The sequence below is a fragment of the Indicator indicator genome, chromosome 37 (genome assembly GCF_027791375.1).
Source record: "Indicator indicator isolate 239-I01 chromosome 37, UM_Iind_1.1, whole genome shotgun sequence".
NCBI lineage: Eukaryota > Metazoa > Chordata > Aves > Piciformes > Indicatoridae > Indicator > Indicator indicator.
This window is the reverse complement of record NC_072046.1, coordinates 3,509,119-3,534,833: the sequence shown is the minus strand read 5'-3', so window position 1 is coordinate 3,534,833 and position 25,715 is coordinate 3,509,119. Positions and strand designations below refer to the sequence as shown.

Genomic DNA, 25,715 nt, shown 5'->3' with positions numbered 1-25,715 from the left:
TTGCTAATTTCTACTTTAAATCAATATAGCCTGGAAAATTTGACCCATAAAACTCTCAGCACCAGAATGATTTCTTTCCCCCCTCTCGTGTCTTTGCAGATGTCCTTTACCATAGCTCAGATACCTTCCTCAAGACCCACCTAGGGCTGCTGTAGGAAACCTGAGCTTTCTAAGCCAGCTTCTGCTAGCTCACATTGAAACAAATCACTTGATAGGATTTTATGGTTTCATTTCATAAGTAGCTTTTGCAGACTGCAGTAGTTCTGTCTATGATTTACAGATTGCATTGGGTTGGAAGGGACCCTCAAAGGTCATCTTGTTCAACCCCCCTGCAGTAAGCAAGGACACCTCCAACTAGAGCAGGCTGCGCAGGGCCACATCAAGGCTGATCTTGAATGTCTCCAGGATGGAGCCTCCACCACCTCCCTGGGCAACCTGTTCCAGTGTCTCCCCAGCCTCACTGTGCAGAACTTCCTCTGATGTCCAACCTAAACCTGCCCTGCTCCAGTTTCAAACCATTACCCCTTGTCCTACATACAAGGATGCTGAAGGGCCTGGAGCACCGCCTGGGGAGGAGAAGCTGAGAGCCCTTGGGGCTGTTTAGTCTGGAGAGGAGAAGACTGAGAGGGATCTGATCAATGTTTATAAATATTTGAGGGCTGGAGTTCAGGACAGGCACAGCCTCTGCTCACTTGGACAAGGGGCAGTGGATATAAACTCCAGCACAGGAGGTTCCACCTCAACATGAGGAGGAACTTCTGCACTGTAAGGGTCACAGAGCCCTGGAGCAGGCTGCCCAGAGAGGTTGTGGAGTCTCCTCTGGAGCCTTTCCAGCCCTGTCTGGATGTGTTCCTGTATGACCTGTGCTGGAATCTATGGTTCTCCTCTGGCAGGGGGGTTGGACTGGAAGATCTCCAGAGGTCCCTTCCAACTCCTACCATCCTGTGATCCTATCCCCATAGGCCCTTCTGAACACTCCCTCCCCAGCCTTCCTGTAGGTCCCCTCCAGACACTGGTACTGAGCTATTGCCAGAGTTCCAGAGTCAGCATCTCTGCAGGTACTCTAAGGCTCAGTGTTGAGTGAAGCTGTTCCTAAGGGGTTAACTCCTGTGTGCTGCCATGGTGTGGGAACAGCTCCCATCTTCCAGCCTGACTTAATGCTTCACTGCTCCCCTGGAGAGCATGTTGGACACTGGCTCCATGTGGATAAGCTCTAAGGGGCTGCTGTGCCCTAAATAGTAGTGTCCTAGTTTGTGTACTGCATGGCTGAGCTGCTGCTTCTGCTTGGTTGTCCTGGTGAAGGCCAAACAGTCCAGGAAAAATATCACTGCCACCACCAGCATTTAGTGGAGAGCAAGTTCTGCATGGGACAGCAAGGTGCCCTTGTGGCCAAGAGGGCCAATGGAGCCTGGGGTGCAGGTGTGGCCAGCAGGGCTAGGGAGGTTCTCCTCTACCTCTGCTCTCTCCTGATGGTGAGACCACACCTGGAATGCTGTATTCAGTTTTGGGCTCCCCAGTTCAAGAGAGACAGAGACTTGCTGGAGAGAGTCCAACTAAGGCTACAAGGATGATGAAGGGACTGGAACATCTCTGCTGTGAGAGCCCTGGGGCTGATTAGTGTGGAGAGGAGAAGGCTGAGAGGTGATCTTATTAAAGTCCATAAATACCTGGTGGAGGTGCCAAGCTCTTTTTGGTGGTGCCCAGTGACAGGACAGGAAACAACAGATATGAGCTGGAACCCAGGAGGTTCCACCTCAATGTGAGGAGAAACTTTGGTGTGAGGCTGGCAGAGCCCTGGAGCAGGCTGCCCAGAGAGGCTGTGGAGTCTCCTTCTCTGGAGACCTTCAAGCCCCACCTGGATGTGTTCCTGTATGACCTGCCCTGGGTGATCCTGCTCTGGCAGGGGGGTTGGACTGGCTCATCTCCAGAGGTCCCCTCCAACCCCTACCATTCTGTGATTCTGTGATTTGTAGGCAAATATTTTGTTCCTAGAGCATGGCTCAACCTTCTCTGTGGTGTTGGATGCTCATCTAGCTCTGGACAAATGCTGACTGTTCTGAGGGCACTTTGCAGCCTCACCGGTTCCTGTTCTCAGCCTCTTTAAGTTCTGCTCTTTTCCCAGTTGCTCTTCTACTTTCAAAGGATCAAGTGCAGTGATAGTGTAGCAACTCCTAAGTCTTCAGAGAGTGGAGAGTTCTCAGTAGTGTCAATCTCACCAAGCTGATTGGGAAGGGAAGGGTTTGAGAAGGTCCATTCTAGGCCACCTGACACTGCCTTCCAAGGCAGAAGGCATTGGTGAAGGTCTATGTGACAGAAGACTATGGGACAAAGGTGGGGTGAGAACTTGATGTGCTCCAAGTCTCCAGTGACCTGCAGTCCAGAAACAGCCTGAATCAGGCTTCTGGTGTCCTTCACAGTTGGGTTTGGGGGTTTTGTTTGTTTGTTTTGGTTTGGTTTTTTAATAACAAAGAATTCCATTTAAACCATAGGATGGTTTGGGTTGGAAGGGACCTCCAAAGATCATCTCTTCCAACCCCTCTGCAGTAAGCAGGGACATCCTCAACTAGATCAGCTGCCCAGAGCTCTGGGCAACTTGAAGAGCCACCTGAAGATCTCCTGCCTTGCTGTCTCCCTCACCTTCTCTTTTTTCCCTGTTAGGTTCCATCTGTTGCTTCCCAGCTCTTGGACAGCAGAACAGGGTTCTCTGTGTCTTCCATCACATCATCTCTAGGTTTGCCATCACGTCCTGGCTTCTCATCCTTGACCTGAGAGGTTTAGCTCCTTTGGTCCTTCCTCCTCTAGCAGTCAGGACTCCTGACAGTTTTTCCCTTCATCAAACCTCTTCCAGTTCTCCTGTGTTCATTTTGAGATGGAGGTGGTTAAGATGCTTGTTGAGGTGGGAATGAGGAGTCTGGGGCTCCTCATTTGCTGTGAGCTTTGGCTTCTCTCTGTCTCTATCATCACTGCATTTATGTTGAATTTCATTTGCTCTTTGCCATTCCTTTAGCTCTTCTGGCTGCCTGCAGTTCTTCCCTGACCCAGTGCCACCAGCAGTCCTGGTCAGCTTCTGTCACCCTCAGGTCATAGCTCATTTATGGTGATGGTAACAAGTGCAGTCCTCAGCTTGGGCCCCTAAAGGACTTCTGTTTCCCATCTCTCCAGCACTTTTCTGAGTGAGGACCCTTTTCATGTGTGAGCACCCTTCCTCTGAGGGAGGCCCCTTCTCTGAGTGAGGATCCCTTCTCCTGAGTGAGTGAGGATCTCTTCTCCTGGCTGAGGATCTCTTCTCCTGAGTGAGGATCCCTTCTCCTGGCTGAGGATCTCTTCTCCTGGCTGAGGATCTCTTCTCCTGGGTGAGGATCCCTTCTCCTGAGTGAGGATCCCTTCTCCTGGTTAAGGATCCTTTCTCCTGAGTGAGGATCCCTTCTCCTGAGTGAGGATCCCTTCTCCTGGGTGAGGATCTCTTCTCCTGGGTGAGGATCCCTTCTCCTGGTTGAGGATCCCTTCTCCTGAGTGAGGATCCCTTCTCCTGGGTGAGGATCCTTTCTCCTGAGTGAGGATCCTTTCTCCTGAGTGAGGATCCCTTCTCCTGAGTGAGGATCCCTTCTCCTGGGTGAGGATCCCTTCTCCTGGGTGAGGATCCCTTCTCCTGGGTGAGGATCTCTTCTCCTGGGTGAGGATCCCTTCTCCTGGGTGAGGATCCTTTCTCCTGGGTGAGGATCCCTTCTCCTGGCTGAGGACCCTTCCTCTGGCTGAGGACCCTTCCTCTGGCTGAGGACCCTTCCTCTTGCCTTTCAGAGCAGCTTGGATTCTTGGAGTGGTTAGTGAGGAGGCCTGTGACAAGGCTGCCCAAGCCAGCAGGCTGCCAGCTCTGCCAATGCACTTCCTGTGCTTTGGAAAGAATTTCAGCTGATTTTCCCAGCAGACAAAAAATTCACAGAGAGAACCTTTCCTTCAAAACCCAACATGGTGGTGAAGCTGTCAGGGGTCAGTGCTGGGCCAGCCACTAGGCAGTGCCAGAGGCTCTCCATGAACCCCTCTGCTTCCCAAAGGGAAGAAGGGAGAGAGACTGATGGGGTGGGAAAGAAACTAACCCAGCTGGGATGGAACTGAGGACAATGCCAGGGGATAGAGACAGAGACACAAAGCAGTGTGGAAGCCAACCCCTGATGGCAAGGATGGCATCGTTGGCATCACTGCTGCTGGGGGCAGGCACTGGGCAAGTCCCAGCCTGGACTCAGCAGCAGATAGGAACCAGATTCAGGAGCACAGGGATGGGGATGGAAGGCAAAAGGGACAGAGTCCTCCTGGGACACCAGCCAGGGAAGAACAGGCTTAAGCCTGGTGATTCCTTGGCTTGCTCCTGAAGATCCATGGGCTGCAGTCCCTTGGTGGGCAGTTGAGGGTTGCTGCTCCTCCCTGCAGGTGCCACCCCTGCCTTCCTGCCCCTGCCCTGGGCATGCAGAGGAGCAAGTTACAGTTTCCTGGGTCCAACTCGTCCCTCTGGAGGACTCTAAGGAGCTCTCTACCAGCCTCAAATCATAACACCAAGGCAGAGCCTTTCTGCAGCCAGCCCTTGGCAGTGACTGTGCCAACAGCTTCTCCCTGCCAGCAGCAGCCCCTGGCTGTGCCATCCTGGCCTGAACTGCACAAAGTGCCTCAGTGAGCAGAGCCTGAGCTGGGCACTCAAACCCCTGCACAGGATCAGTTCTGTTCTCACTCAGACCAGGACAACCACCAGCACTCCTGGGTGGTTTGAAGGCAGGAGCTGGTGCAGCCATCCCTGTCCTGCCTGCTAGCAGCAGCTGCTTCATTCCATCATCTTCCTGCTTGTCCTGTAGCTCTTCTCTTGACAGGTGGCTTTGGGTGGCTGGAAAAAAGACATTCCATCCTCCATGGCTCCTTGCTGCTGAGCACAGCTGTGCAAAGAAAGCTGACTTTGTCTCCTGGCATGGCCTCTTTTAGAATCATAGACTCATAGAATCAGTCAGGGTTGGAAGGGACCACAAGGCTCAGCCAGTCCCAACCCCCCTGCCATGGCCAGGGACACCTCACACTACAGCAGGCTGGCCAGAGCCTCATCCAGCCTGGCTGCAAACCCCTCCAGGGATGGAGCCTCAACCACCTCCCTGCACAACCCATTCCAGGCTCTCACCACTCTCCTGGGGAAGAACTTCTTCCTCACATCCAGTCTGAATCTCCCCACTTCCAGCTTTATTCCATTCCCCCCAGTCCTGTCACTCCCTGATAGCCTAAAAAGTCCCTCCCCAGCTTTCTTGGAGCCCCCTTCAGATCCTGGAAGGCCACAAGAAGGTCACCTCAGAGCCTTCTCTTCTCCAGACTGAACAGCCCCAACTCTCTCAGTCTGTCCTCAGAGCAGAGCAGCTCCAGCCCTCTGCTCATCCTGGTGGCCCTTCTCTGGACACCTTCCAGCATGTCCATGTCCCTCTTGTAACAGAGGCTCCAGACCTGGATGCAGTACTCCAGGTGGGGTCTCAGCAGAGCAGAGCAGAGAGGGAGAATCCCCTCCCTGGCCCTGCTGGCCACACTTCTCCTGATGCAGTCCAGGCTCTGGTTGGTTTTATTTCCTCACTGTCTCTGTGTCCCTTCCAGCCTTTGGCCATGGAGCAGCTGTGCAGACGCCTCTGTGCTCCCTGCTCCTGTTCTGATGCACTTCTAACACCTTGTGACCTTCTCCCCGCCTTCTGACTCAAACTTTTTGGTTTCCTCCTGAGGATTTTTTTTTTCTTTCTTCATATTTCAGTTTGTTTTTCACCTGTCAGCCAATCTATTTTCTCCTCTCAGGCACAGATGAAGGCTTTTGGAGGGTATCTTTCATCTTTCCTCTTGTTTTTCCCAAGACTTTTGGTGGGTAGTGGATATTTGCTCATAGCTCTTGGTGGATTTAAGTGGTGCCTTTGCTTCCTGCAAAGACTTCATTCTCCTACCTGCCCCTTTTGGTTTAAACAGAGGTTTTTGTTTTTATCTTGTTGCCCTTTGTTAATGAAGCTGAGCCTGGTGGATTTTCTGGCTCCTGTTCCTCCTGAAGGGATGAGGATATTGTGGTCACTGCCACTGAACAGCTGCCACGTGGGCACCTGACCTCCTCCTTGTGGGGCATCACAGAATCTTTCAGGTTGGAAAAGTCCTCTAAGATGATCAGATCCAACCCTCTACCAAACATCTCCATGACCACTAACCCATGTCCCTAAGTGTCATGTCTTGAACACTTCCAGGGATGGGGACTCCACCACCTCCCTGGGCAGCCTCTTCCAATCCCTGACCATTCTTGCAGCCAGGAAATTCTTTCTCATCTCCAACCTAACCCTCCCTTGGTGCAGCTTGGGGCCATTTCTTCTTGTCCTGTCATTAGTTACTTAGGAGAAGAGGCCAACACCAGCCTCACTCTAACCTCCTTTCAGGTAGCTGTAGAGAGCAATGAGTTCTCCTCTTGGCCTCCTCTTCTTCAGGCTAACAACCTCAGCTCCCTCAGCGTCTCCTCACCAGACCTGTTCTCCAAAGTGGCTCAGGGGAAATGAGGTTTTAGTCCCAAAGGACTGAGGAGCCACACTAAACCCTTTCTTCTGCCACAGTAATTCAACACAACCCAGACCTCCTCTGTTTGTTCTCCTCTCCATAAAGAGAGGATGGGAGAATAAACACCTAGGAGGTCTTTCAAAGCCACAGAGATGTGGTGCTGAGGGACATGGTTCAGCTCCAGCCTTGGCAGAGGTAGAGAATGGTTGGACTGGAGGATCTGCAAGGGCTTTTCCATTCTGATGACTCTCTGAAGACAATGTGCTGGTGAAACTCAGACCTTTAAGAGATTTACACATTGACCAGGGAAGGGATGTGGTGGGGAGTCTGAGCCAGGAGCTGTGACCAGCTGGGGTGGGTCTGCAGGGCTGGGCACTGTCTGAGGAGTCTCAGCTGGTCTGGAGCAGCCTGGGACAGAAGAAGTGTTGCTGTTTAAACAGTCAGACCTTGATTGCTTCCTGTCTTTGCTGAGGAGGATCCTGCAATGGGAAAAATATAAAGAAGATGTAAAAATGTCAGAAATTCCCTCCTAGGTGGAAGGTTTCTCTACATGCTCAGATGTTCTTCTTGCTTGATGGTATTTCTGAGGTAGCACCAACAGCCTCTTACAACTTGGTTTGGAGAAGTCTCCAGGCAGACCTTAAAGCAGCCTTCCAGTACCTGAAGGGGGCTACAGGAGAGCTGGGGAGGGACTTTTGACAAGGGCTTGGAGTGATAGGATGAGGGACAATGGCTTTGAGCTGGGAGAGGGGAGATTGAAACTGGTGATGAAGAAGAAATTCTTTCCACTGAGAGTGGGGAGACACTGGAACAGGTTGCCCAAAGAAGCTGTGGATGTCCTCTTCCTGGAGGTGTTGAAGGCCGGGTTGGATGAGGCCTTGAGCAAGCTGGGCTGGTGGGAGGTGTCCCTGCCTGGGTTGGCACTGGATCAGCTTCCAACCCAACCCCTTCCATGTTTCTCTGATTTTGCACAGCTGTTCTGGTAAGGTACCCTCACAAACCCCCTTGTGGAGCAGCACTGCAGCTGGATTTCACATCCACCTGCATCTAGGGAGTGGAGTAACTCCAGTTGCCAGTTCTATTTATTGCTCCTTCCTGAACTTTGAGCATCCAGGGCTGATGCCTGCTGTTGGTGTCTTTGTTTCAGCTGTGTGCAACTGACAAAACGCTGGAGTTCGACAGAGACTTCCGGATCAAGCACTACGCCGGGGACGTGATGTGAGTTCCTTTCAGGGATGAAGTTGCACCTTCTATTTCTGTCTCTCAGCCAGCTTTGAAGTGGTCCAACCTTCTGATGGAACACTGCTGCTGCTCTGAACCACTGCAGCTGCCACACAGCATTCCAGAGTGCAGCAGTCCCTTGAAGCTTAGGCTGGTTACAGGCTTCTGTGCTCGGGATGGAAACCCAAGGTGATAGGAGCAGGGGCAGTGGCTTCAAACTAGAGCAGAGCAGATTTAGATTGGATGTAAAGAACAAGTCCTGCACCATGAGGGTGGTGGAACACCACAACAGGTTGCCCAGGGAAGTGGTTGGGGCTCCATCCCTGGAGATATTCAAGGTGAGGCTTGACAGAGCTCTGGGCAGCCTGATCTAGTTGAGGATGTCCCCGCTGGCTGCAGAGGGGGTTGGACTGGATGAGCTTTGGAGGTCCCTTCCAATCCAAACCATTCTATGGGTCTATGGGAAAGGGGGTGAGGGCAGAGCAGTGCTTCAGGAGCAAAAAAAAAAGGAGAGGGAAGAAAGCCCCTAGCAGTGTTTGTGGAGGAAAGCTGAACTGAGCTAATAAAATCTGGTTCAGACATCTGTTTTATGTGATTATGTAACTGCCTGGCTTGGAATCCTCAGATCAGTCTGAACAGACTCAAAATGCACCACAGTGAGGATCAATGCAGGGAGCCTTCCCCATCCTAGTTGAAAAGTTTGCTGTACCTGAAGCCTCCACAAGAATGGCTCCAGTGCCTGAGAGCAAAGGGATGGAAGATGAAGAAGGAGTGAAAGGTGCCCTTGTGTTCAAAAGTGCTCCCTGGGGAAGCTGCTGGCTGGAGCAGCACTGGAGTGGTTTACTGGTGTAGGGTTTGTGTAACTCCTTGTGCCAGCAGAATGTAGAGGAACTTCAGTAGGAAATGGTTTAGGATTTCTTACACCCTGGTGTAATGTGGTGGGGTGAAAAATTCCCTCCCAACATTGCATTTGCCAGACCAGTTCAGCTGGAAGCAAATGGAAGCTGTATGGAAGCCCTACCTGAAGGGAGGTGTAGCCAGGTGGGGGTTGGGCTCTGCTCCCAGGCAAGCAGCAGCAGAAGGAGGGGACACAGTCTCAATCTGTGCCAGGGGAGGTCTAGGCTGGGGGTTAGGAGGAAGTTCTTCACAGAGAGATTTGCCATTGGGATGTGCTACCCAGGGAGGTGGTGGAGTCTCCATCCCTGGAGATGTTCAAGAGAAGCCTGGAGGAGGCACTTGGTGCCATGGTCTGGTTGATTGAATGGGGCTGGGTGCTAGGTTGGACTGGAGGATCTTGGAGGTCTCTTCCAACCTGGTTGATTCTCTGTTTCTATGCTTTACAAGCCAAGCTCCAATCTACAATGAAATGCACTGACATTCAGTACAAAGTACACAGCATTTACAAATAAAATTACAAATATTTACAGGTATTTACAGTTGATAAACAGCACAAGGACCATCCTGGCCAAAGACCAGGGGAGCTGCAACAGCTTCTCCACTCCCTGCCTCCTCCTTACCCCCTTGTACACAAGAAGGGACAAGAGAAGAGAGAGCAGAGAGAAGTTGTTAACGGCAGTCACAACACAGCAGTGCAGCCAAGTCAGGCAGAAGCCAGAATGAAGAAGCAAAAAGAGAGAGAGATTGATCTCCAAACTAAATCTTAGGGTAGATGCCTCTCCAATGGGATTGTTTAGAACTATCATCAGTTTCCTTTTTACACCCAGGAGTGATTTATTTACATTCTACTACTTTCTGTTCAAGAGCTGTGGAAAAAAATTTTATAGGCATAGCCTAAAACTACCACACCTGGGGTTAAATTTACCCTGGAGCAATCCTCACTATCAATGCAGAGTGGGGGATGAGAGGTTAGGAAGCAGCCCTGAGGAAAAGGGCTTGGGAGTGCTGGTGGCTGAGAAGCTGGCCAGGAGCAGGCAGTGTGAGCTTGCAGCACAGAAGGCAAATCACAGCCTGAGCTGTGTTGCCAGCAGAGCCAGAGAGGTGATTCTGCCACTTTGCTCTGGTGAGACCTCACCTGGAGTACTGTGTACAGGTCTGGAGCCCTCAATACAGGAAGGACATGGAGCTGATGGAGAGGGTCCAGAGGAGGCCATGAAAAGGATCAGGGGGTTGGAGAACCTCTGCTACAAGGACAGGCTGAGGGAGCTGGGGGTGTTCAGCCTGGAGAAGAGAAGTCTCTGGGGAGACCTAATAGTGACCTTCCAGTACCTCAAGGGGGCCACAAGAAGGCTGCAGAGGGACTGCTTACAGAGGTCTGTAGTGATAGGATGAGGGACAATGGCTTCAAACTAGAGCAGAGCAGATTTAGATTGGATTAGTTCTGCAACAGGTTGCCCAAGGAGGTAGTTGAGACCCCATCCCTGGAGGTATTCAACGTGAGGCTCAACAGGGCTCTGGGCAGCCTGATCTAATTGGGGATGTCCCTGCTGACTGCAGGGAGGTTGGACTGGATGAGCTTTGGAGGTGCCTTCCAATCCAGCCCATTCTATGATTGTGTTTCTAAGGGTAGCCAGTGGGATCATACTGGAGTCCATCCAGCACAGCTAGATTTTGTTCTGGAGTCTTTACTGAGTCCCTCCCAACCCAATGCAATCTGTGAACCTGTGGTTGAATCCCCAGCCCTGGAGGTGCAGAGATGTGGTCATGGTTTGGTTTAGGCTCAGCCTTGGCAGGGTTAGGGAATGGTTGGACTCGAGGATCTTAGAGGTCTCTTCCAACCAAAGCAATGCTGTGAATCTCTGATTCTATTCAATTCATTCTCTTTTCTTTTCCCTTTCAGCTACTCAGTCTCTGGCTTCATTGACAAAAACAAGGACACCTTGTTTCAGGACTTCAAGCGCCTCATGTACAACAGGTAGGAAGCAAACCACTGATGAGTGCAACTGCAACCTGCTTGTCAGAATCCTTTGTGCAGAGTGGAGGCTGGAAGAGACTGAAGGTTTCACTGATGCCCTCTTCACTGTGTGCAGTGCAGGGAAGCAAACACATTGCTGGGGGATCTGATCCTTGTGTCACTGCTGTGACCTGAAGGCTGTTCAGTTTAAGTTTTCATGACAAAATCCTTGTTCTGTTGCTTCTGTCCTGACAGAGCCCTTAATTGAGCTCAGTTTAAAGTGTTGGTTTGAAAGCAGATCATTGTGCAACCCAGAGAGCTCTGTGGAGATTCCCTGTGCTGCTCCACTTGTCCTTAACCAGGTTCTGGGACCAGTTGCCAATGGACCACTGATCTCTTTAGTCCTAGAATGGCTCAGCTTGGAAGGGACCTCAGGGATCATCTACTCCAAGCCCCCTGCCATGGGCAGGGACACCTCTCAACTAGACTTAGCTGCTCAAGGCCTCATCCAACCTGGCCTTGAATGCCCCCAGGGAGGAGGCATCCACAGCCTTTCTGGGCAGCCTGTTCCAGAGTCTCACCACCCTAGCACTGCAGAACTTCTTCCTCAGCTCCAGTCTAACCCTGCTCTGCCTCAGCTTCAAACCATTCCCCCTTGGCCTGTCTCTAGAGCCCCTCAGGAAAAGTTCCACTGCAGCCTTCCTGTAGGATCCCTTCAGGTACTGGAAGGCAGCTCTGAGGTCCCCCTGCTGTAAGCTCTTCTCCAGGCTGCACACCCCCAGCTCCCTCAGCCTGGCCTCACAGCAGAGCTGCTCCAACTCTTGGATCATCTTCGTGGCCTCCTCTGGACTCTCTCCAGCAGCTCTGTGTCCTTCTCATGCTGGGGACACCAGAACTGGAGTTAGGTTGGGAGGTGGGAGAGGCTGTTGTGGCCTGCTCTCTTCTGTTCTGCTGCAACCTTGGATGTCAGTAAGGGCAGACTGCCCTTGCTAGATGACTCCCGCAGGAGTTTTGCCAGCAGGAGCTGCACATCTTCATCTGAAGGGGGGGAACCTGCTGTCATCTTCCCAGGATGTTGGGTTGTGAGCTTGAGCCCTGCCTTGCTCCAGAGCAAGAGGTGTTTTGCCCATTGCTGTCACAGTGCTTTGCCTGCTGCATGCTGAGCTGCTGCTGCGTGCTGAGCTGCTGCTGCATGCTGAGCTGCAACCTCCCAGCAGGTCCAGCCAAAAGCAAGCTGTTGAATTGTGATTTTCCTGGAAGTGCTGATGGGCTCTGCAATTAAAGAGGCTCTCTGTCTTCCAGCTCTAACCCTGTGCTGAAGATGATGTGGCCTGAAGGCAAACTGAGCATCACAGAGGTAACCAAGAGACCTCTGACAGCTGCCACCCTCTTCAAGAACTCCATGATTGCACTGGTGGACAACCTGGCATTGAAGGTAAGTATTGCTGTTTCAAAACCACAGCCCCACAGAGTGCCAGGTTGGAAGACACCCCAAGGACCATCTGATCCAACCTTTCCAGGTGCTGGTGGAGTTGGAATGAGCTGGCCCAGCACACCCTGGCAAGCTGAGTCTGAACACTGAAAGGAAAGGGACTGAGGAGAGGGACTTGGGGGTGCTGGGGGATGAGAAGCTCACCAGGAGCCAGCAGTAAGCACTTGCAGCCCAGAGAGCCAAGCAGAGCCTGGGCTGCATCAGGAGAAGTGTGGCCAGCAGGGCCAGGGAGGGGATTCTCCCCCTCTGCTCTGCTCTGCTGAGACCCCACCTGGAGTACTGCATCCAGTTCTGGAGCCTCTGTTACAAGAGGGATCTGGACATGCTGGAAGGTGTCCAGAGAAGGGCCACCAGGATGAGCAGAGGGCTGGAGCTGCTCTGCTCTGAGGACAGACTGAGAGAGTTGGGGTTGTTCAGTCTGGAGAAGAGAAGGCTCCAAGGTGACCTTCTTGTGGCCTTCCAGGATCTGAAGGGGGCTCCAAGAAAGCTGGGGAGGGACTTTTTAGGCTATCAGGGCTACAGGACTGGGGGGAATGGAATAAAGCTGGAAGTGGGGAGATTCAGACTGGATGTGAGGAAGAAGTTCTTCCCCATGAGAGTGGTGAGAGCCTGGAATGGGTTGTGCAGGGAGGTGGTTGAGGCTCCATCCCTGGAGGTGTTTGCAGCCAGGCTGGATGAGGCTCTGGCCAGCCTGCTGTAGTGTGAGGTGTCCCTGCCCATGGCAGGGGGGTTGGAACTGGATGATCCTTGTGGTCCCTTCCAGCCCTGACTGATTCTATGAATCTATGAAAATCCACCACTTCCCTCAGGAGGGGATTCCAGTCTCTGACTCTTCTCACAGTGAAACATTTCCTTCTGCAGTCCAGTGGCAATGTCCCCAGCATGTCCTCATCACCCCTTGCCTTCTCCATGGGACTCCTTTTACAAAGGGGTCTCCACCCTCCTGGTAGCCACCCTTTCTGTGCTGGTCCATGGCAATAAGGTCCCCCCTGAGCCTTCTCTTCTCCAGGCTGAGCACCCCCAGCTCTCTCAGCCTCTCCAGCTCTGCTCTGCTCAGCAGAGTGCAGCTTCCCCATGGAGCAGCTGCTGCCTTCCTCTCACTGCAGTCACCTGGGGAGCTGAGCTGGTCAGGGAGTGAGGAGCTGTGGTTGAGACACCTCTGAGCACTTCATGGGCCAGTTAGCTGCCATCTCCATCCAAAGAAGGTGGATTTTGGTTTCCCCTGTGCCCAGAGTATATTTCACTTGCAGGAAAGCCAGACTTTCTTAGGTGATAAGTACTGTATCAGCTGAATCATCATCTTGAACAAAGCAAAGGGCCCAGAGGATGCAGTTTCACAGTGGGGAGATTCCCTCTTCCTGGCTTTTTGTGCCAAGTGACTTCCATCAGAGTATAACCAGAGCTGTGTGGTTTCCTTCTTTCCTCCTCTTTGCAAAGGGTGAGAAATGAAACTTTATGTTTCATTAAATAATGAAGTTTGAGAGGAAAATCTATTGCTTTGGCAAGCAGCACTTGATGTGGGGAAAGGCAGGTAAGGAATGAGCTGGGAAAAGAGCTGAGCAACAGGACAAGGTGATCAGGAGCATCCCTCACAAGAGCACTGGGCACTAAGGAACAGAACCTCTCCCACGGGGACAGGCTGAGAGAGTTGGAGTTGTTCAGCCTGGAGAAAAGAAGGCTCCAAGAGAGACCTTCTGGTGGCCTTTCAGTGTGTGGAGGGGGCTACAGGAGAGCTGGAGAGGGACCTTTTAGGAAGGCATGGAATGACAGGGTGAGAAGTGATGGCTTCAGAGCAGAAAAAGCTGGATTTAGATGAGACATTAGGAAGAAATTCTTTCCCATAGAGGTGGTGAGGCTCTGGAACAGGCTGCCCAGAGAAGTTGTGGAGGCTCCAAGCCTAAATGTATTTAAGGCCAGATTGGATGGGGCCTGAGGTGTTCCAGAAACCTGTGGCCATGGCACTTGGGCCATGGTTTAGTGGCCATGGTGGTGCTGGGTTGATGCTTGGACTGGATGCTCTCAGAGGGCTTTTCCAAAAGACACAGTTCTCTGACCCTGTGCTTCAAAGAGCAGAGTGCAGAGAGTGCTCCTGTCTGGCCCCTCTGCCCTGAGGGTTTCTCTGAGGTGACTTCTGGGCCAGTCATAGGTGCATGTTATTAGCAGCTGGTGCCTGGGCACTCAGGCTGTGCTTTGCTGGCTGGGCTGCCCTGCCTCTGAGTCACTGCTACTTGGGGCACTTGCACAGCAGCTGCACCCCAGCCCTCTTGCTTCTGCTGGGGCTGGAGAGTTGCTGTTCTTGGACTGCCACAACCACTGCCACTTGGAGCCACCACTCACTGCAGCTGTGGCTGCTCTCATTCTTCCCTTGGGTCACCTTACTCATTTTTCCCATGCTTAACCCAGGACCAGAGCTGCACAGTGCCAGGTCTGTGTGTCTGAGTGCAGTGTGAACACTGCAGGGTTCTCCTTGGGCAGCCCAGGCTGTGAGCTGAGGAGCACAGCTCTCTGCAGACAGTGTGGCACAAGCAGGGTTAGCTGCTGTGAGCTACAAGGGACAGAGCAGTGTGGTTCCCCAGGGCAAGGCAGCTCCAGTTCATGATTTTCACTGCTCTTTCTCAAAATCCCAAGGTGAAAGCAGCAATGGTCCCTGGCAGCCCAACAGGCAGCTGTGTACTGGGCTGCATCCAGAGCAGGGAGAGCAGCAGCACTGGGAGGGGATCCTCTGCTCTGCTGAGAGCTCACCTGCAGCATTGCCTCCAGTTCTGGGGCCCCCAGCACAAGAAGGACCTGGAGCTGCTGGAGAGGGGCCAGAGGAGGACACCAAGATGATCAGAGGGCTGAGAACCTCCCCTGTGGGGACAGGCTGAGAGAGCTGGGGCTGTTCAGCCTGGAGACGGGCTAGGGAGACCTTAGAGCAGCCTTCAGTACCTGAAAGGGGACTACAAGAAAACTGGGGAGGAACTTTTGACAAGCGCTGGAAGTGCTAGGGCAAGAGGGACAGCACAGAGAGAGCCTCAGCACAGAGAGAGCCTCAGCACAGAGAGGACCTCAGCACAGAGAGCCTCAGCACAGAGAGGACTTCGGCACAGAGAGGACCTCGGCACAGAGAGAGCCTCGGCACAGAGAGGACCTCGGCACAGAGAGAGCCTCGGCACAGAGAGAGCCTCAGCACAGAGAGAGCCTCAGCACAGAGAGAGCCTCAGCACAGAGAGGACCTCAGCACAGAGAGAGCCTCGGCAAAGAGAGAGCCTCAGCACAGAGAGAGCCTCAGCACAGAGAGAGCCTCAGCACAGAGAGGACTTCCGCACAGAATGGACCTCGGCACAGACTGAGCCTCGGCACAGACTGAGCCTCGGCACAGAGAGGACCTCGGCACAGAGAGGACCTCAGCACAGAGAGAGCCTCGGCACAGAGAGGACCTCAGCACAGAGAGAGCCTCGGCACAGAGAGGACCTCGGCACAGAGAGAGCCTCGGCACAGAGAGAGCCTCGGCACAGAGAGAGCCTCGGCACAGAGAGGACCTCGGCACAGAGAGAGCCTCGGCACAGAGAGAGCCTCGGCACAGAGAGAGCCTCAGCACAGAGAGAGCCTCAGCACAGAGAGGACTTCGGCACAGAGAGGACCTCGGCACAGAGAGAGCCTCAGCACAGAGAGAGCTTCAGCACAGAGAGAGCCTCGGCAAAGAGAGAGCCTCGGCAAAGAGAGAGCCTCAGCACAGAGAGAGCCTCAGCACAGAGAGAGCCTCAGCACAGAGAGAGCCTCGGCAAAGAGAGAGCCTCAGCACAGAGAGAGCCTCAGCACAGAGAGAGCCTCAGCACAGAGAGAGCCTCAGCACAGAGAGCCTCAGCACAGAGAGGACCTCAGCACAGAGAGCCTGGGCACAGGGAGGACCTCAGCACAGAGAGAGCCTCAGCACAGAGAGAGCCTCAGCACAGAGAGGACCACAACAGGTCTGAAGGCTCAGGAAATGTGGCCATGGAGGCTGCAGAGCTGAGGGGGCAGCTCCCAGTGCTGGTATCCCAATAGCACTGCAGCCCTCCAGGCTTCAAGGGAGAGTCTTTCAGGCAGACAGCTCTGGCAGGTGGAACCAAAGTTCGTTCCTTGCCAGCCCCAGCAGCCAGCCTCAGGCAGCTGCTGTGTTTCTCCAGCACATGTCCTGCTGGTCTCTGATGGATCACTGTGGGTGCCTTTTCTTTTAAATACTGACAGGGGAAGTCCTTTGGCTGCCAGGGCTGTAAAGGATGAGTTTCTCTAGGAACACTCTCTGGCCTTCCATCTCTTTTTCTTTTCCCCCCTCCCCCCCTTCCCTGTAACTCTTTGTCTGACTCCTCTTTCTCCCCTGCCTCTCCTCTCCAGATTGACAGCCTTCATCTCCTTCATCTCCAGGAAGTCATCACTGTGACTGACTGAACAATCCAGCACAGATTTCACTCCTGTGTCCTTATCCCTTCTCTCATCTAATGAGCTGTAAACCATGGAAAAGGAATCTCTCCAGGAGGAGTTTGGTTAGGATCCAATGATTCCAGACTGTTTCTTTTCTTTTCAACACTTAAAAATCTAAAAATTGCTCAGATTGAGTTAAAAAAAAAAAAGGCAATCACTTGCAATTAAGCATCTGAACAGCTTTCAGAACCAGGGCCTTTGTGTCTCCATTTCCCTTCTTCCTTTTGTAAAATGCAGCTCCCAGGCTTGACAACCTCATGGTGCAATAATGGGAGCTGCATAATTATCCCCCTGAAGAGCTGGAGCTGGTGGGATTGTCAGCATGGAATAATCTGCTTTAGAATTTCCCCCAGTAGCTGTGGTTGCTGAGAGGCTTTAATTACACTGTAACTGCACTGACAGATGAGCTCCTTCCTGCCTGTGCAGGCACTTCCCAGTGCCTTGCCTTGTGCCTGTGCAGCCTAAGGCAGCCCCAGGCTGCTCCTCTCTGTGCTGGCCTTGAAGCCACAGAGTCTTTGCAGTGAGGTTTGCTCCAGTTTTGAGTGGCAGGGGCATGGATGCCAGCCCCAGCAGCAGCTCTGCAGTGGCCAGGGCAGCTCATGGGTTAGCAGGAGTGAGTCTCTGTGGACTGGAGGCTGCCATGCCAGTAAGGAACAAGTGCCACCCCTTGAGGGGTGGGATGCACCTTCTTGACTTCAGAGAAGCAGAGAATGGTTTCAGTTGGAAAAGACCTTAAAGATCACAGAGTCCAACCATTCTCTAACTCCACCAAGGCTGCTGCTTAACCATGTCCCTCAGCACCACATCTCTCTGCCTTTTAAGTATCCCCAGGGATGGGGATTCAGCCACCTTCCTGGGCAGCCTCTTCCAGGCTTTTATAAACCTTTCAATCAAGAAGTTTCTTCTGAGGTCCAACCTAAACCATCCCTGGTGCAATTTGAGGTCATTTTCTCTTGTCCTATCACTTTCTCCATGGGAGAAGAACCCAACCCCCAGCTGGCTCCAACCTCCTTTCAGGGAGTTGTAGAGAGCAATGAGGTCTCCTCTCAGCCTCCTTTTCTCCAAGCTGAACAACCCCAGGTCCCTCAGCTGCTCTTCCTAATGGCATCTTTAATTTGCTTCCTGTGCTCTCAAGATGTTGCAGTTCAGTGGACCAAAGGCAGAATGTTTGTGATGCCAAGCTCATCACAAGAGTTATATTCATCTTGACATCAGATGCAGTGGTGCTGAGGGCAGATCTGACATGGGTTGGTATCATTCAGCTGTTGGTGAGCCTGTTGCTAGCACTGGCATAGATCTGTCCTTAAGGGTGGCTAATGTGTGGGTGGAGAAGTGGCCCAAGCTGAATATTAGCAAGAGAAGAAGAGGGGAACTGCAGAGCAGTCACTGTCACAGCTTCTGAGTTCAGGGGTGATTCAGAGAGGTCCCTCAGAACCTCCATGTTCCCTACAGGAGGCATTTCCAGTCCTGTAGGAGACTCACTCTAGCAGCTCAGTGCCCTGGCCATGGTCCCTTCCCATCCAGCTGTGAGACTGCAGTGCAGAGCTACAGATTGCAGCCATCAGGTCCAGCATTCTCCTGCTCCTCATCACTTGCAGCTGCCATGACTTCACTGATGTGAAGTTCAGAGAGGGCTGCTCCTACCCCCTCAGTCTGACACACAGAAGGGAGCATTGCTGGGGCACATCCAGGCTCTGCCACTGAGGGCAAAACCATCACCCACTGCAGGCTGGTAGGAGGCTGCTGAGGGAATAAAGACCCTGCAGGGATTGCTGCCTTCAGGGCAGGGAGAATTTGCAGGAGAAAGCCAAGGAGGTGAATGTGTAAATCTCTTGAAAGTCTGAGTGTTATCAGCATGTTGTCTTCAGAGACTCACAGAAAAGAAAAGCCTTTTCAGATCCTCCATTCTCTGCCTCTGCCAAGGCTGGGGCTGAACCATGCCCCTCAGCACCACATCTCCAGGGTGTTTATTCCCTCATCCTCTCCTTAAGGAATGGAGAACAAATTGGGTAGGTTTGGGTTGTGTTGAATTACTGTGGCAGAAGAAAGGGCTCAGTGTGGTGGTGACCTCAGCAGAAGACTTCACTTGGAGCTGTTGCTTGGCTTTGTGGGGCCCTGGGGAAGTTGTGCCACAGAATCACAGAATGGTAGGGGGTGGAGGGGACCTCTGGGGATCATTGAGTCCAACCCCTCTGCCAAGGCAGGGTCGCCTAGAGCAAGTCACACAGGAACACATCCAGGTGTCCCTGGTGTTCTTTCTGGTTATGAGCCCACTGCTCTCTGAGGACATGAAGAGAGGAGCAGGCTGAGGAGAGCAGTGCCCTGGCAGGGGCTCAGCTGCTCCTCTGGAGGCAGGGCAGTGTTCACTGCCTGCAGCTTTGCCTTGGCCTCCCTGGGAAGAGAAGGAGCTGAAGCAGAATGCAGGAACCATCCCTGCCACACTGTGAGGAGAGGAGAAGTCACCAGGGGAGAAGGAGATGACGTCAGAGCCTGCATTGCCCACACCCTGCTGTGCCCACACTCTGCCCACCCAGCCCTGCCTGCTCCTGGCTGCTGCATGGAGGGTGGGCAGCACAGGGATGCTGCCAGCTCTGCTGGGGGGGCTTGGCTTACGTTTGCCTCACACCCCTCAGTGCCATATGTTCCTACTCCAGGGACAGGCCCCCTGGAGCAAAGCACAGCTCCATGCTGCTGGTGGCATGAGAGCAGGGAAATGTTCCAGTCCAACACCTTCCCCACAAGATCCAGGGGCTTGGATCAGTTTCTCGGATACAAGGCTCTGCTTTTCCAAGGCCACCATATCTTGGCCTGTTTGTACCTCAGCCTGCTCAGCCTCATGAGTGGAAGCTCTGTGTGCATGGCCTTAGTGTTGCAGACCTCCAGGTGGTTGTGACAGCCAAGGATGATCCTTGTGCTTCAAATATTATTGGAGGCAAAACAGTGATTTGGGGCCTTTGATGTTATCCTGAGGTGAGGTAAGGGAGATAAAAATCATAGAAAACAAGGATACATCACAGAGAAATGGTAGAAAATGGAGTTCTTGGAGACCTTGAGAATCCACCTTCTGGTTGAGGGCATCTCTGCCTTTTCTGGTCAGGCTCAGTGCTGGAGGTTTTCCCTCCTTTCCACAGGTGTTCTGCTCCCATTCCTTTTTGTCCTGATGGCCAGTGTGGCTTTTCTGTCATTACAACAGCTGCTGCTTTATCCTAAAATAAATATTTATTGTTCTTCATAGAATCAGTGAGGATTGGAAGGGACCACAAGGCTCAGCCAGTCCCAACCCCCCTGCCATGGCCAGGGACACCTCACACTACAGCAGGCTGGCCAGAGCCTCATCCAGCCTGGCTGCAAACACCTCCAGGGATGGAGCCTCAACCACCTCCCTGCACAACCCATTCCAGGCTCTCACCACTCTCATGGGGAAGAACTTCTTCCTCACATCCAGTCTGAATCTCCCCACTTCCAGCTTTATTCCATTCCCCCCAGTCCTGTCACTCCCTGAGAGCCTAAAAAGTCCCTCCCCAGCTTTCTTGGAGCCCCCTTCAGATCCTGGAAGGCCACAAGAAGGTCACCTTGGAGCCTTCTCTTCTCCAGACTGAACAGCCCCAATTCTGTCAGTCTGTCCTCAGAGCAGAGCAGCTCCAGCCCTCTGCTCATCCTGGTGGCCCTTCTCTGGACACCTTCCAGCATGTCCAGATCCCCTCATATCCCCTCATACCCCTTAAGTGTCTGCAGGCTGGCACGGGGATGGTTGTGTGGCTCCTCAGTCCTTTGGGACTAAAACCACATTTCCTCTGAGTCACTTCTGGATTTTTGCTCTTCCTTGTTCTTCCTGGGCTGACTCACCACCCTCACATCCCACTGGAGCTGCAGTGCCCCACACTGAACTAAGCAGAAATCTGCTGGGGATTCTTCCCTTACACTTTCCTTGTTCCTAGGTCCCTTTTTCATGTTCAGCTACAGCTCCCTGATCTGCTTTTAGCACTAGTGCCGAATCATAGGAGCAGAGATTGTTGAGGTTGGAAGAGACCTCTGAGGTCATCAGTCCAAGCACTCCCCCAGAGCTCACAATCCTACCTCTGCTGCTAAGCCACTGCCACTGAACCACATCTTTCAGCACCACATCCACAGATCTTTTAAACACCTCCAGGGGTGGGGACTCCACCACCTCCTTGGGCAGCCTGGGACAGTGCCTGAGAGCCCCTTCTGGGAAGAAAATTTTCCTAATACCCAACCTGAGCCTCCCTTGGTGCACACTGAGGCCATTTCGTCTTATCCTGTCACTTGCTGCCTGTGAGAAGAGACCAACCCCCAGCTGGCTCCAACCTCCTTTCAGGCAGTTGTAGAGGGTGATGAGGTCTCCCTTCAACCTCCTTTTCTCCAGGCTGAACACCCCCAGCTCCCTCAGCCTGTCCCCACAGCAGAGGTGCTCCAGCTCCCTGATCATCTTCATGGCCCTCCTGGCCATCCTCATGGTCCTTCCTGTGTGGAGGGCCCTAGATATGGACCCAGCAGTGCAGGTGAGGTCTGAGCAGAGCAGAGGGGCAGGATCCCCTCTCTCCATCTCTGGCCACCTGCTTTGGGTGCAGCCCAGGCTGCCATTGGCCTTCTGTGCTGTGAGTGCACTTTGGGGTTTTGCTTTTGAGAAGAGGCTTCTGGTTCCTCAGAGCAGTTTCAGAGGTGGTTTCTCAGCCACTTGTTTACTGAAGTCCAGGGGAAAATGATTGAAACTTCATTCTGAAGTCCTGGAGTGAGCAGGAAGGGTGACATCTGATGGTAAGATTTCAGTCAGGCTGCTTGTCTGCCTTGGTCATAACCTTAGCCTTGCTGTAAAGTGGTGCTTTAAATGCTCCACTTCAAGTACATCTTTGACTTGTCCTCTGGAGCAGGTCCCTGCACACGTTGTGACTTTCTGAGCTGGCTGAGATCCTCATTTGAGTTCTCTCCTTGGTTCTGATGAGACTTGCTGGGCAGTAGGCTCTGCCTGCATAGAGTGAAAAAGAATAGATATTAGTCTTAATGATGTCAAATGATAGTAGTGTATTGATATCAATAGATGTTAGTGTTATTGAGATCAATAGATATTAGTGTTCATATCAATAGATATTAGTGTTAATGATGTCAATAGATATTAGTGTTATTGATATCAATAGATGTTAGTGTTAATGATGTCAATAGATATTAGTGTATTGATATCAATAGATGTTAGTGTTATTGAGATCAATAGATATTAGTGTTGATATCAATAGATGTTAGTGTTATTGATGTCAATAGATATTAGTGTTATTGATATCAATAGATATTAGTGTAAATGATGTCAATAGATATTAGTGAATTGATATCAATAGATATTAGTGTTAATTATGTCAATAGGTATTAGTGTTATTGATATCGATAGATATTAGTGTTATTGATATCAATAGATATTAGTATTATGGATTTCAATAGATATTCATGTTATTGATGTCAATAGATATTCACGTTATTGGTGTCAATAGATATCAATATTATTGATGTCAATAGATATTAGTATTATTGATATCAATAGATATTAGTATTATTGATTTCAATAGATATTCATGTTATTGATGTCAATAGATATTCATGTTATTGATATCCATAGATATTATTGTTAATGATGTCAATAGATATTAGTATTATTGATATCAATAGATATTAGTATTATTGATTTCAATAGATATTCATGTTATTGATGTCAATAGATATTCATGTTATTGATATCAATAGATATTATTGTTAATGATGTCGATAGATATTAGTATTATTGATATCAATAGATATTAGTATTATTGCTATCAATAGGTATCAATATTATTGATGTCAATAGATATTCATGTTATTGGTGTCAGTAGATATCAATATTATTGATGTCAATAGATATTCATGTTATTGGTGTCAGTAGATATCAATATTATTGATGTCAATAGATACTAGTGTATTGATATCAATAGATATTAGTGTTAATGATGTCAATAGATATTAGTGTATTGATATCAATAGATATTAGTGTTAATGATGTCAATAGATATTCCTGTTATTGATGTCCACCTCAACATGAGGAGAAGATTCCTTACTGTGAGGGTGACAGAGCCCTGGAGCAGGATGCCCAGAGAGGTTGTGGAGTCTCCTTCTCTGGAGGTGTTCAGGGTCCATCTGGATGTGTTCCTGTGTGACCTGTCCTGGGTGATCCTGCTCTGACAGGGGGGGTTGGAACTGGATTATCTCCAGAGGTCCCTTCCTATCCCTAACATTCTGATTCCATGATTCTGTGAACGTTGCAGGAACTCAGTTGCCCTTCATCATCCTTATAGCCTTCCGTTGGACTCTCTGCAGTAAATCCCTGTCCCTCTTGAGCTGGGGAGGCCAGAACTGTCCTAACCTTGCAGCTCCTCTTAAGCCACCAAACCTCATTCAGATGATGGGGAGAGCTGACACAGTATCACAGAATCAACCAGATTGGAAGAGACCTCCAAGATCCTCAAGTCCAATTGATCACCCAACCCTAACTAATCAACCAGACCATGGCACCAAGTGCCTCATCCAGGTACTTAAACACCTCCAGGGACATCAACCCCACCCCCTCCCTGGGCAGCACATCCCAAGGGGAATCTCTCAGTCTGGGAAGAACTTCTTGCTAAGCTCAAGCCTAAACCTCCCCCTGCACAGCTTGAGACTGTGTCCTCTTGTTCTGGTGCTGCTTGCCTGGGAGCAGAGCCCAACCCCCAACTGGCTACAACCTCCCTGCAGGTAGTTGTAGACAGCAATGAGGTCTGCCCTGAGCCTCCTCTTCTTCAAGCTAAACACCGCCCCTCCCCCCCCACCCCCCCGAGGTCCTTTCCAACCTCTAATGTTCTGTAGTGTGTCCAGTTCTGGGCCGCTCAATTCAAGAGAGATGTTGAGTTGCTGGAACATGTCCAGAGAAGGGCAACGAGGCTGGGGAGGGGTCTGGAGCACAAGGCTGGGGAGGGGTCTGGAGCACAGCCCTGTGAGGAGAGGCTGAGGGAGCTGGGGGTGTTCAGCCTGGAGAAGAGGAGGCTCAGGGCAGACCTCATTGCTGTCTACAACTACCTGAAGGAAGGCTGTAGCCAGGGGAAGTTTAGGCTCAAGATGAGGAGAAAGTTCTTCACAGAGAGATTTGCCATTGAGATGTGCTGCCCAGGGAGGTGGTGGAGTCACCATCCCTGGAGGTGTTCAAGAGGGGGTTGGACGTGGCACTTGGTGCCATGGTGTGGTGGTTTGAGCTCTGATTGGAGTTCAGGAGCTCAAATGATAACAGATCGAGATTCCTCCCTGCCCCCCCTCCCTTTGGAGGGAGAGGGAAGAAAGAAAAAAAGGGTAGGGGAGAGGAGAAGTAAATTCGTGAAAGAAATAGTCTGGTATCAGTTTGGAAGTAGAAGAGGTAATTTTTTTTTTAAAAAAAAAGATAAAAATATATGTATATGTATATCTGTGTGTCTGTGTGTGTGTGTATATATATATAGCAGTATCAGGGAGGGTTCACAGAGGTGAGGGATGAGGGTAAATGGGAAAATATACAAAGCCAATCCTGGATGACCTTGTGTTCCCCTGGATGGCCTTGTGTTCCCTGGATGCCAGTGGATTCAGTTGGAAGAAGCAGGCCCCAGCCCCGTGGTCAGTGCAGGAGGCAGCAGCAGCAGTGATGTTCTTTCGAGCAGACAAGGCAGGAAAGAGAGCAAGCAGTGAGATGTCCACCCTTTGATAGGCTTGCTGGACAGGAAGGGGGAGTGGAATAGACACCTTTGAGCCAGGGGACCCCTCCTCCTGGGAGGGAGGAACCAAGTCCCACCTGGATCAAGTTTCTTTTGTCCACCTGGGGGCTGGGTTCTTTCAGCCCCATCCGGGATGGCTGTAACCCACACACATGGCTTAGCAGTCATGAGCTCTTGGGTGACAGGTCGGACTTGATGATCCTTGAGGTCTTTTCCAACCTTATTGATTCTGTGATTCTGTGAAATGTGTCCAGAGAAGGAGGCTCCACAACCTCTCTGGGCAGCCTGCTCCTGCTCCCCTGGGGGTGAGTGTCACCTGCTTTGCTGTGTCCCCTCAGGAGCCCTACTACGTGCGCTGCATCAAGCCCAACGACAAGAAGTCTCCGCAGCTGTTCGATGAGGAGCGCTGCAGGCACCAGGTGGAGTACTTGGGGCTGCTGGAGAACGTCAGGGTGCGCAGGGCAGGCTTTGCCTACAGACAGACCTACCAGAAGTTCCTCCACAGGTGAGAAGGGTGCTGGAGAAGAAGGGAGCTATAAATACCTGAGGGGTGGGTGTCAAGTGGAGGGGGCCAAGCTCTTTTGGGTGGTGCCCAGTGATAAGCTAAGGACCAATGGAGACAAACTGGAACAGAGAAGGTTTGAAGGTTTCATCTCAACGTGAGGAGAAACTTCTTTACAGTGAGTGTGCTGGAGCCCTGGAGCAGGCTGCCCAAAGAGGTTGTGGAGTTTCCTTCTCTGGAGGCTTTCAAGACCTGCCTGGATGTGTTCCTGTGTGACCTGCACTGGGTGCTTTGGCAGGGGGCTTGGACTGGATGGTCTCTGGAGGTCCCTTCCAACCCCTAACATTCTGTGATTGTGATTCTGGAGAGTGAAGGAGCTCAGCTCACTGCAGACAGCTCAGGCTTCAGCATGAAGAGTGTAGTCTGGCTGTCAGTCCTCGAGTGTTCCAGGCTTGTGATCCTCACTCTGGAGCAGATGAGTGGTGGTGAGTTTGGTTTGGTGTCTGCTGTTGGGTATGGGAGAGCACAAGCCCAGGGCAGACTCTGGTTGCTCTCCTTTGGTGGCAGCAGATGTGTTTAGAGGTAGAGGTTTTAGTACCTGAAAGGGCTACAAGAGAGCTGAGGAGGGCCTTTTGACAAGGGCTTGGAGTGCTGGGATGAGGAACAATGGCTTTGAGCTGGTAGAGGGGAGACTGAGACACTCTAAATTCTTTAGAATGAGGGTGGGGAGACACTGGCACAGGTTGCCCAGGGAGGTTGTGGCTGTCCCCTCCCTGGAGGTGTTGAAGGCCAGGTTGGATGAGACCTTGAGCAACCTGCTCTAGAGGGACCCCCATGGCAGGGGGGTTGGAACTGGATGATCTTGAAGGTTCCTTCCAACCCAAGCCATTCCAGGATTCTGTTTATGTGGCTGAACTT

At 51.6% G+C, this 25,715-nt stretch overlaps 1 protein-coding gene across 1 annotated transcript in view; it reads left to right on the top strand.

The window, feature by feature from the left end:
- Positions 1-25,715, top strand: part of MYO1D (myosin ID) — a 233,184-nt gene that overhangs the window by 78,894 nt on the left and 128,575 nt on the right. Inside the window, exons 12-15 of the mRNA XM_054396475.1 lie at positions 7,685-7,755; positions 10,556-10,630; positions 11,912-12,044; positions 24,634-24,800. Coding sequence (XP_054252450.1) covers positions 7,685-7,755; positions 10,556-10,630; positions 11,912-12,044; positions 24,634-24,800 — 446 coding nt within the window. The remainder of the gene's footprint in view (positions 1-7,684; positions 7,756-10,555; positions 10,631-11,911; positions 12,045-24,633; positions 24,801-25,715) is intronic.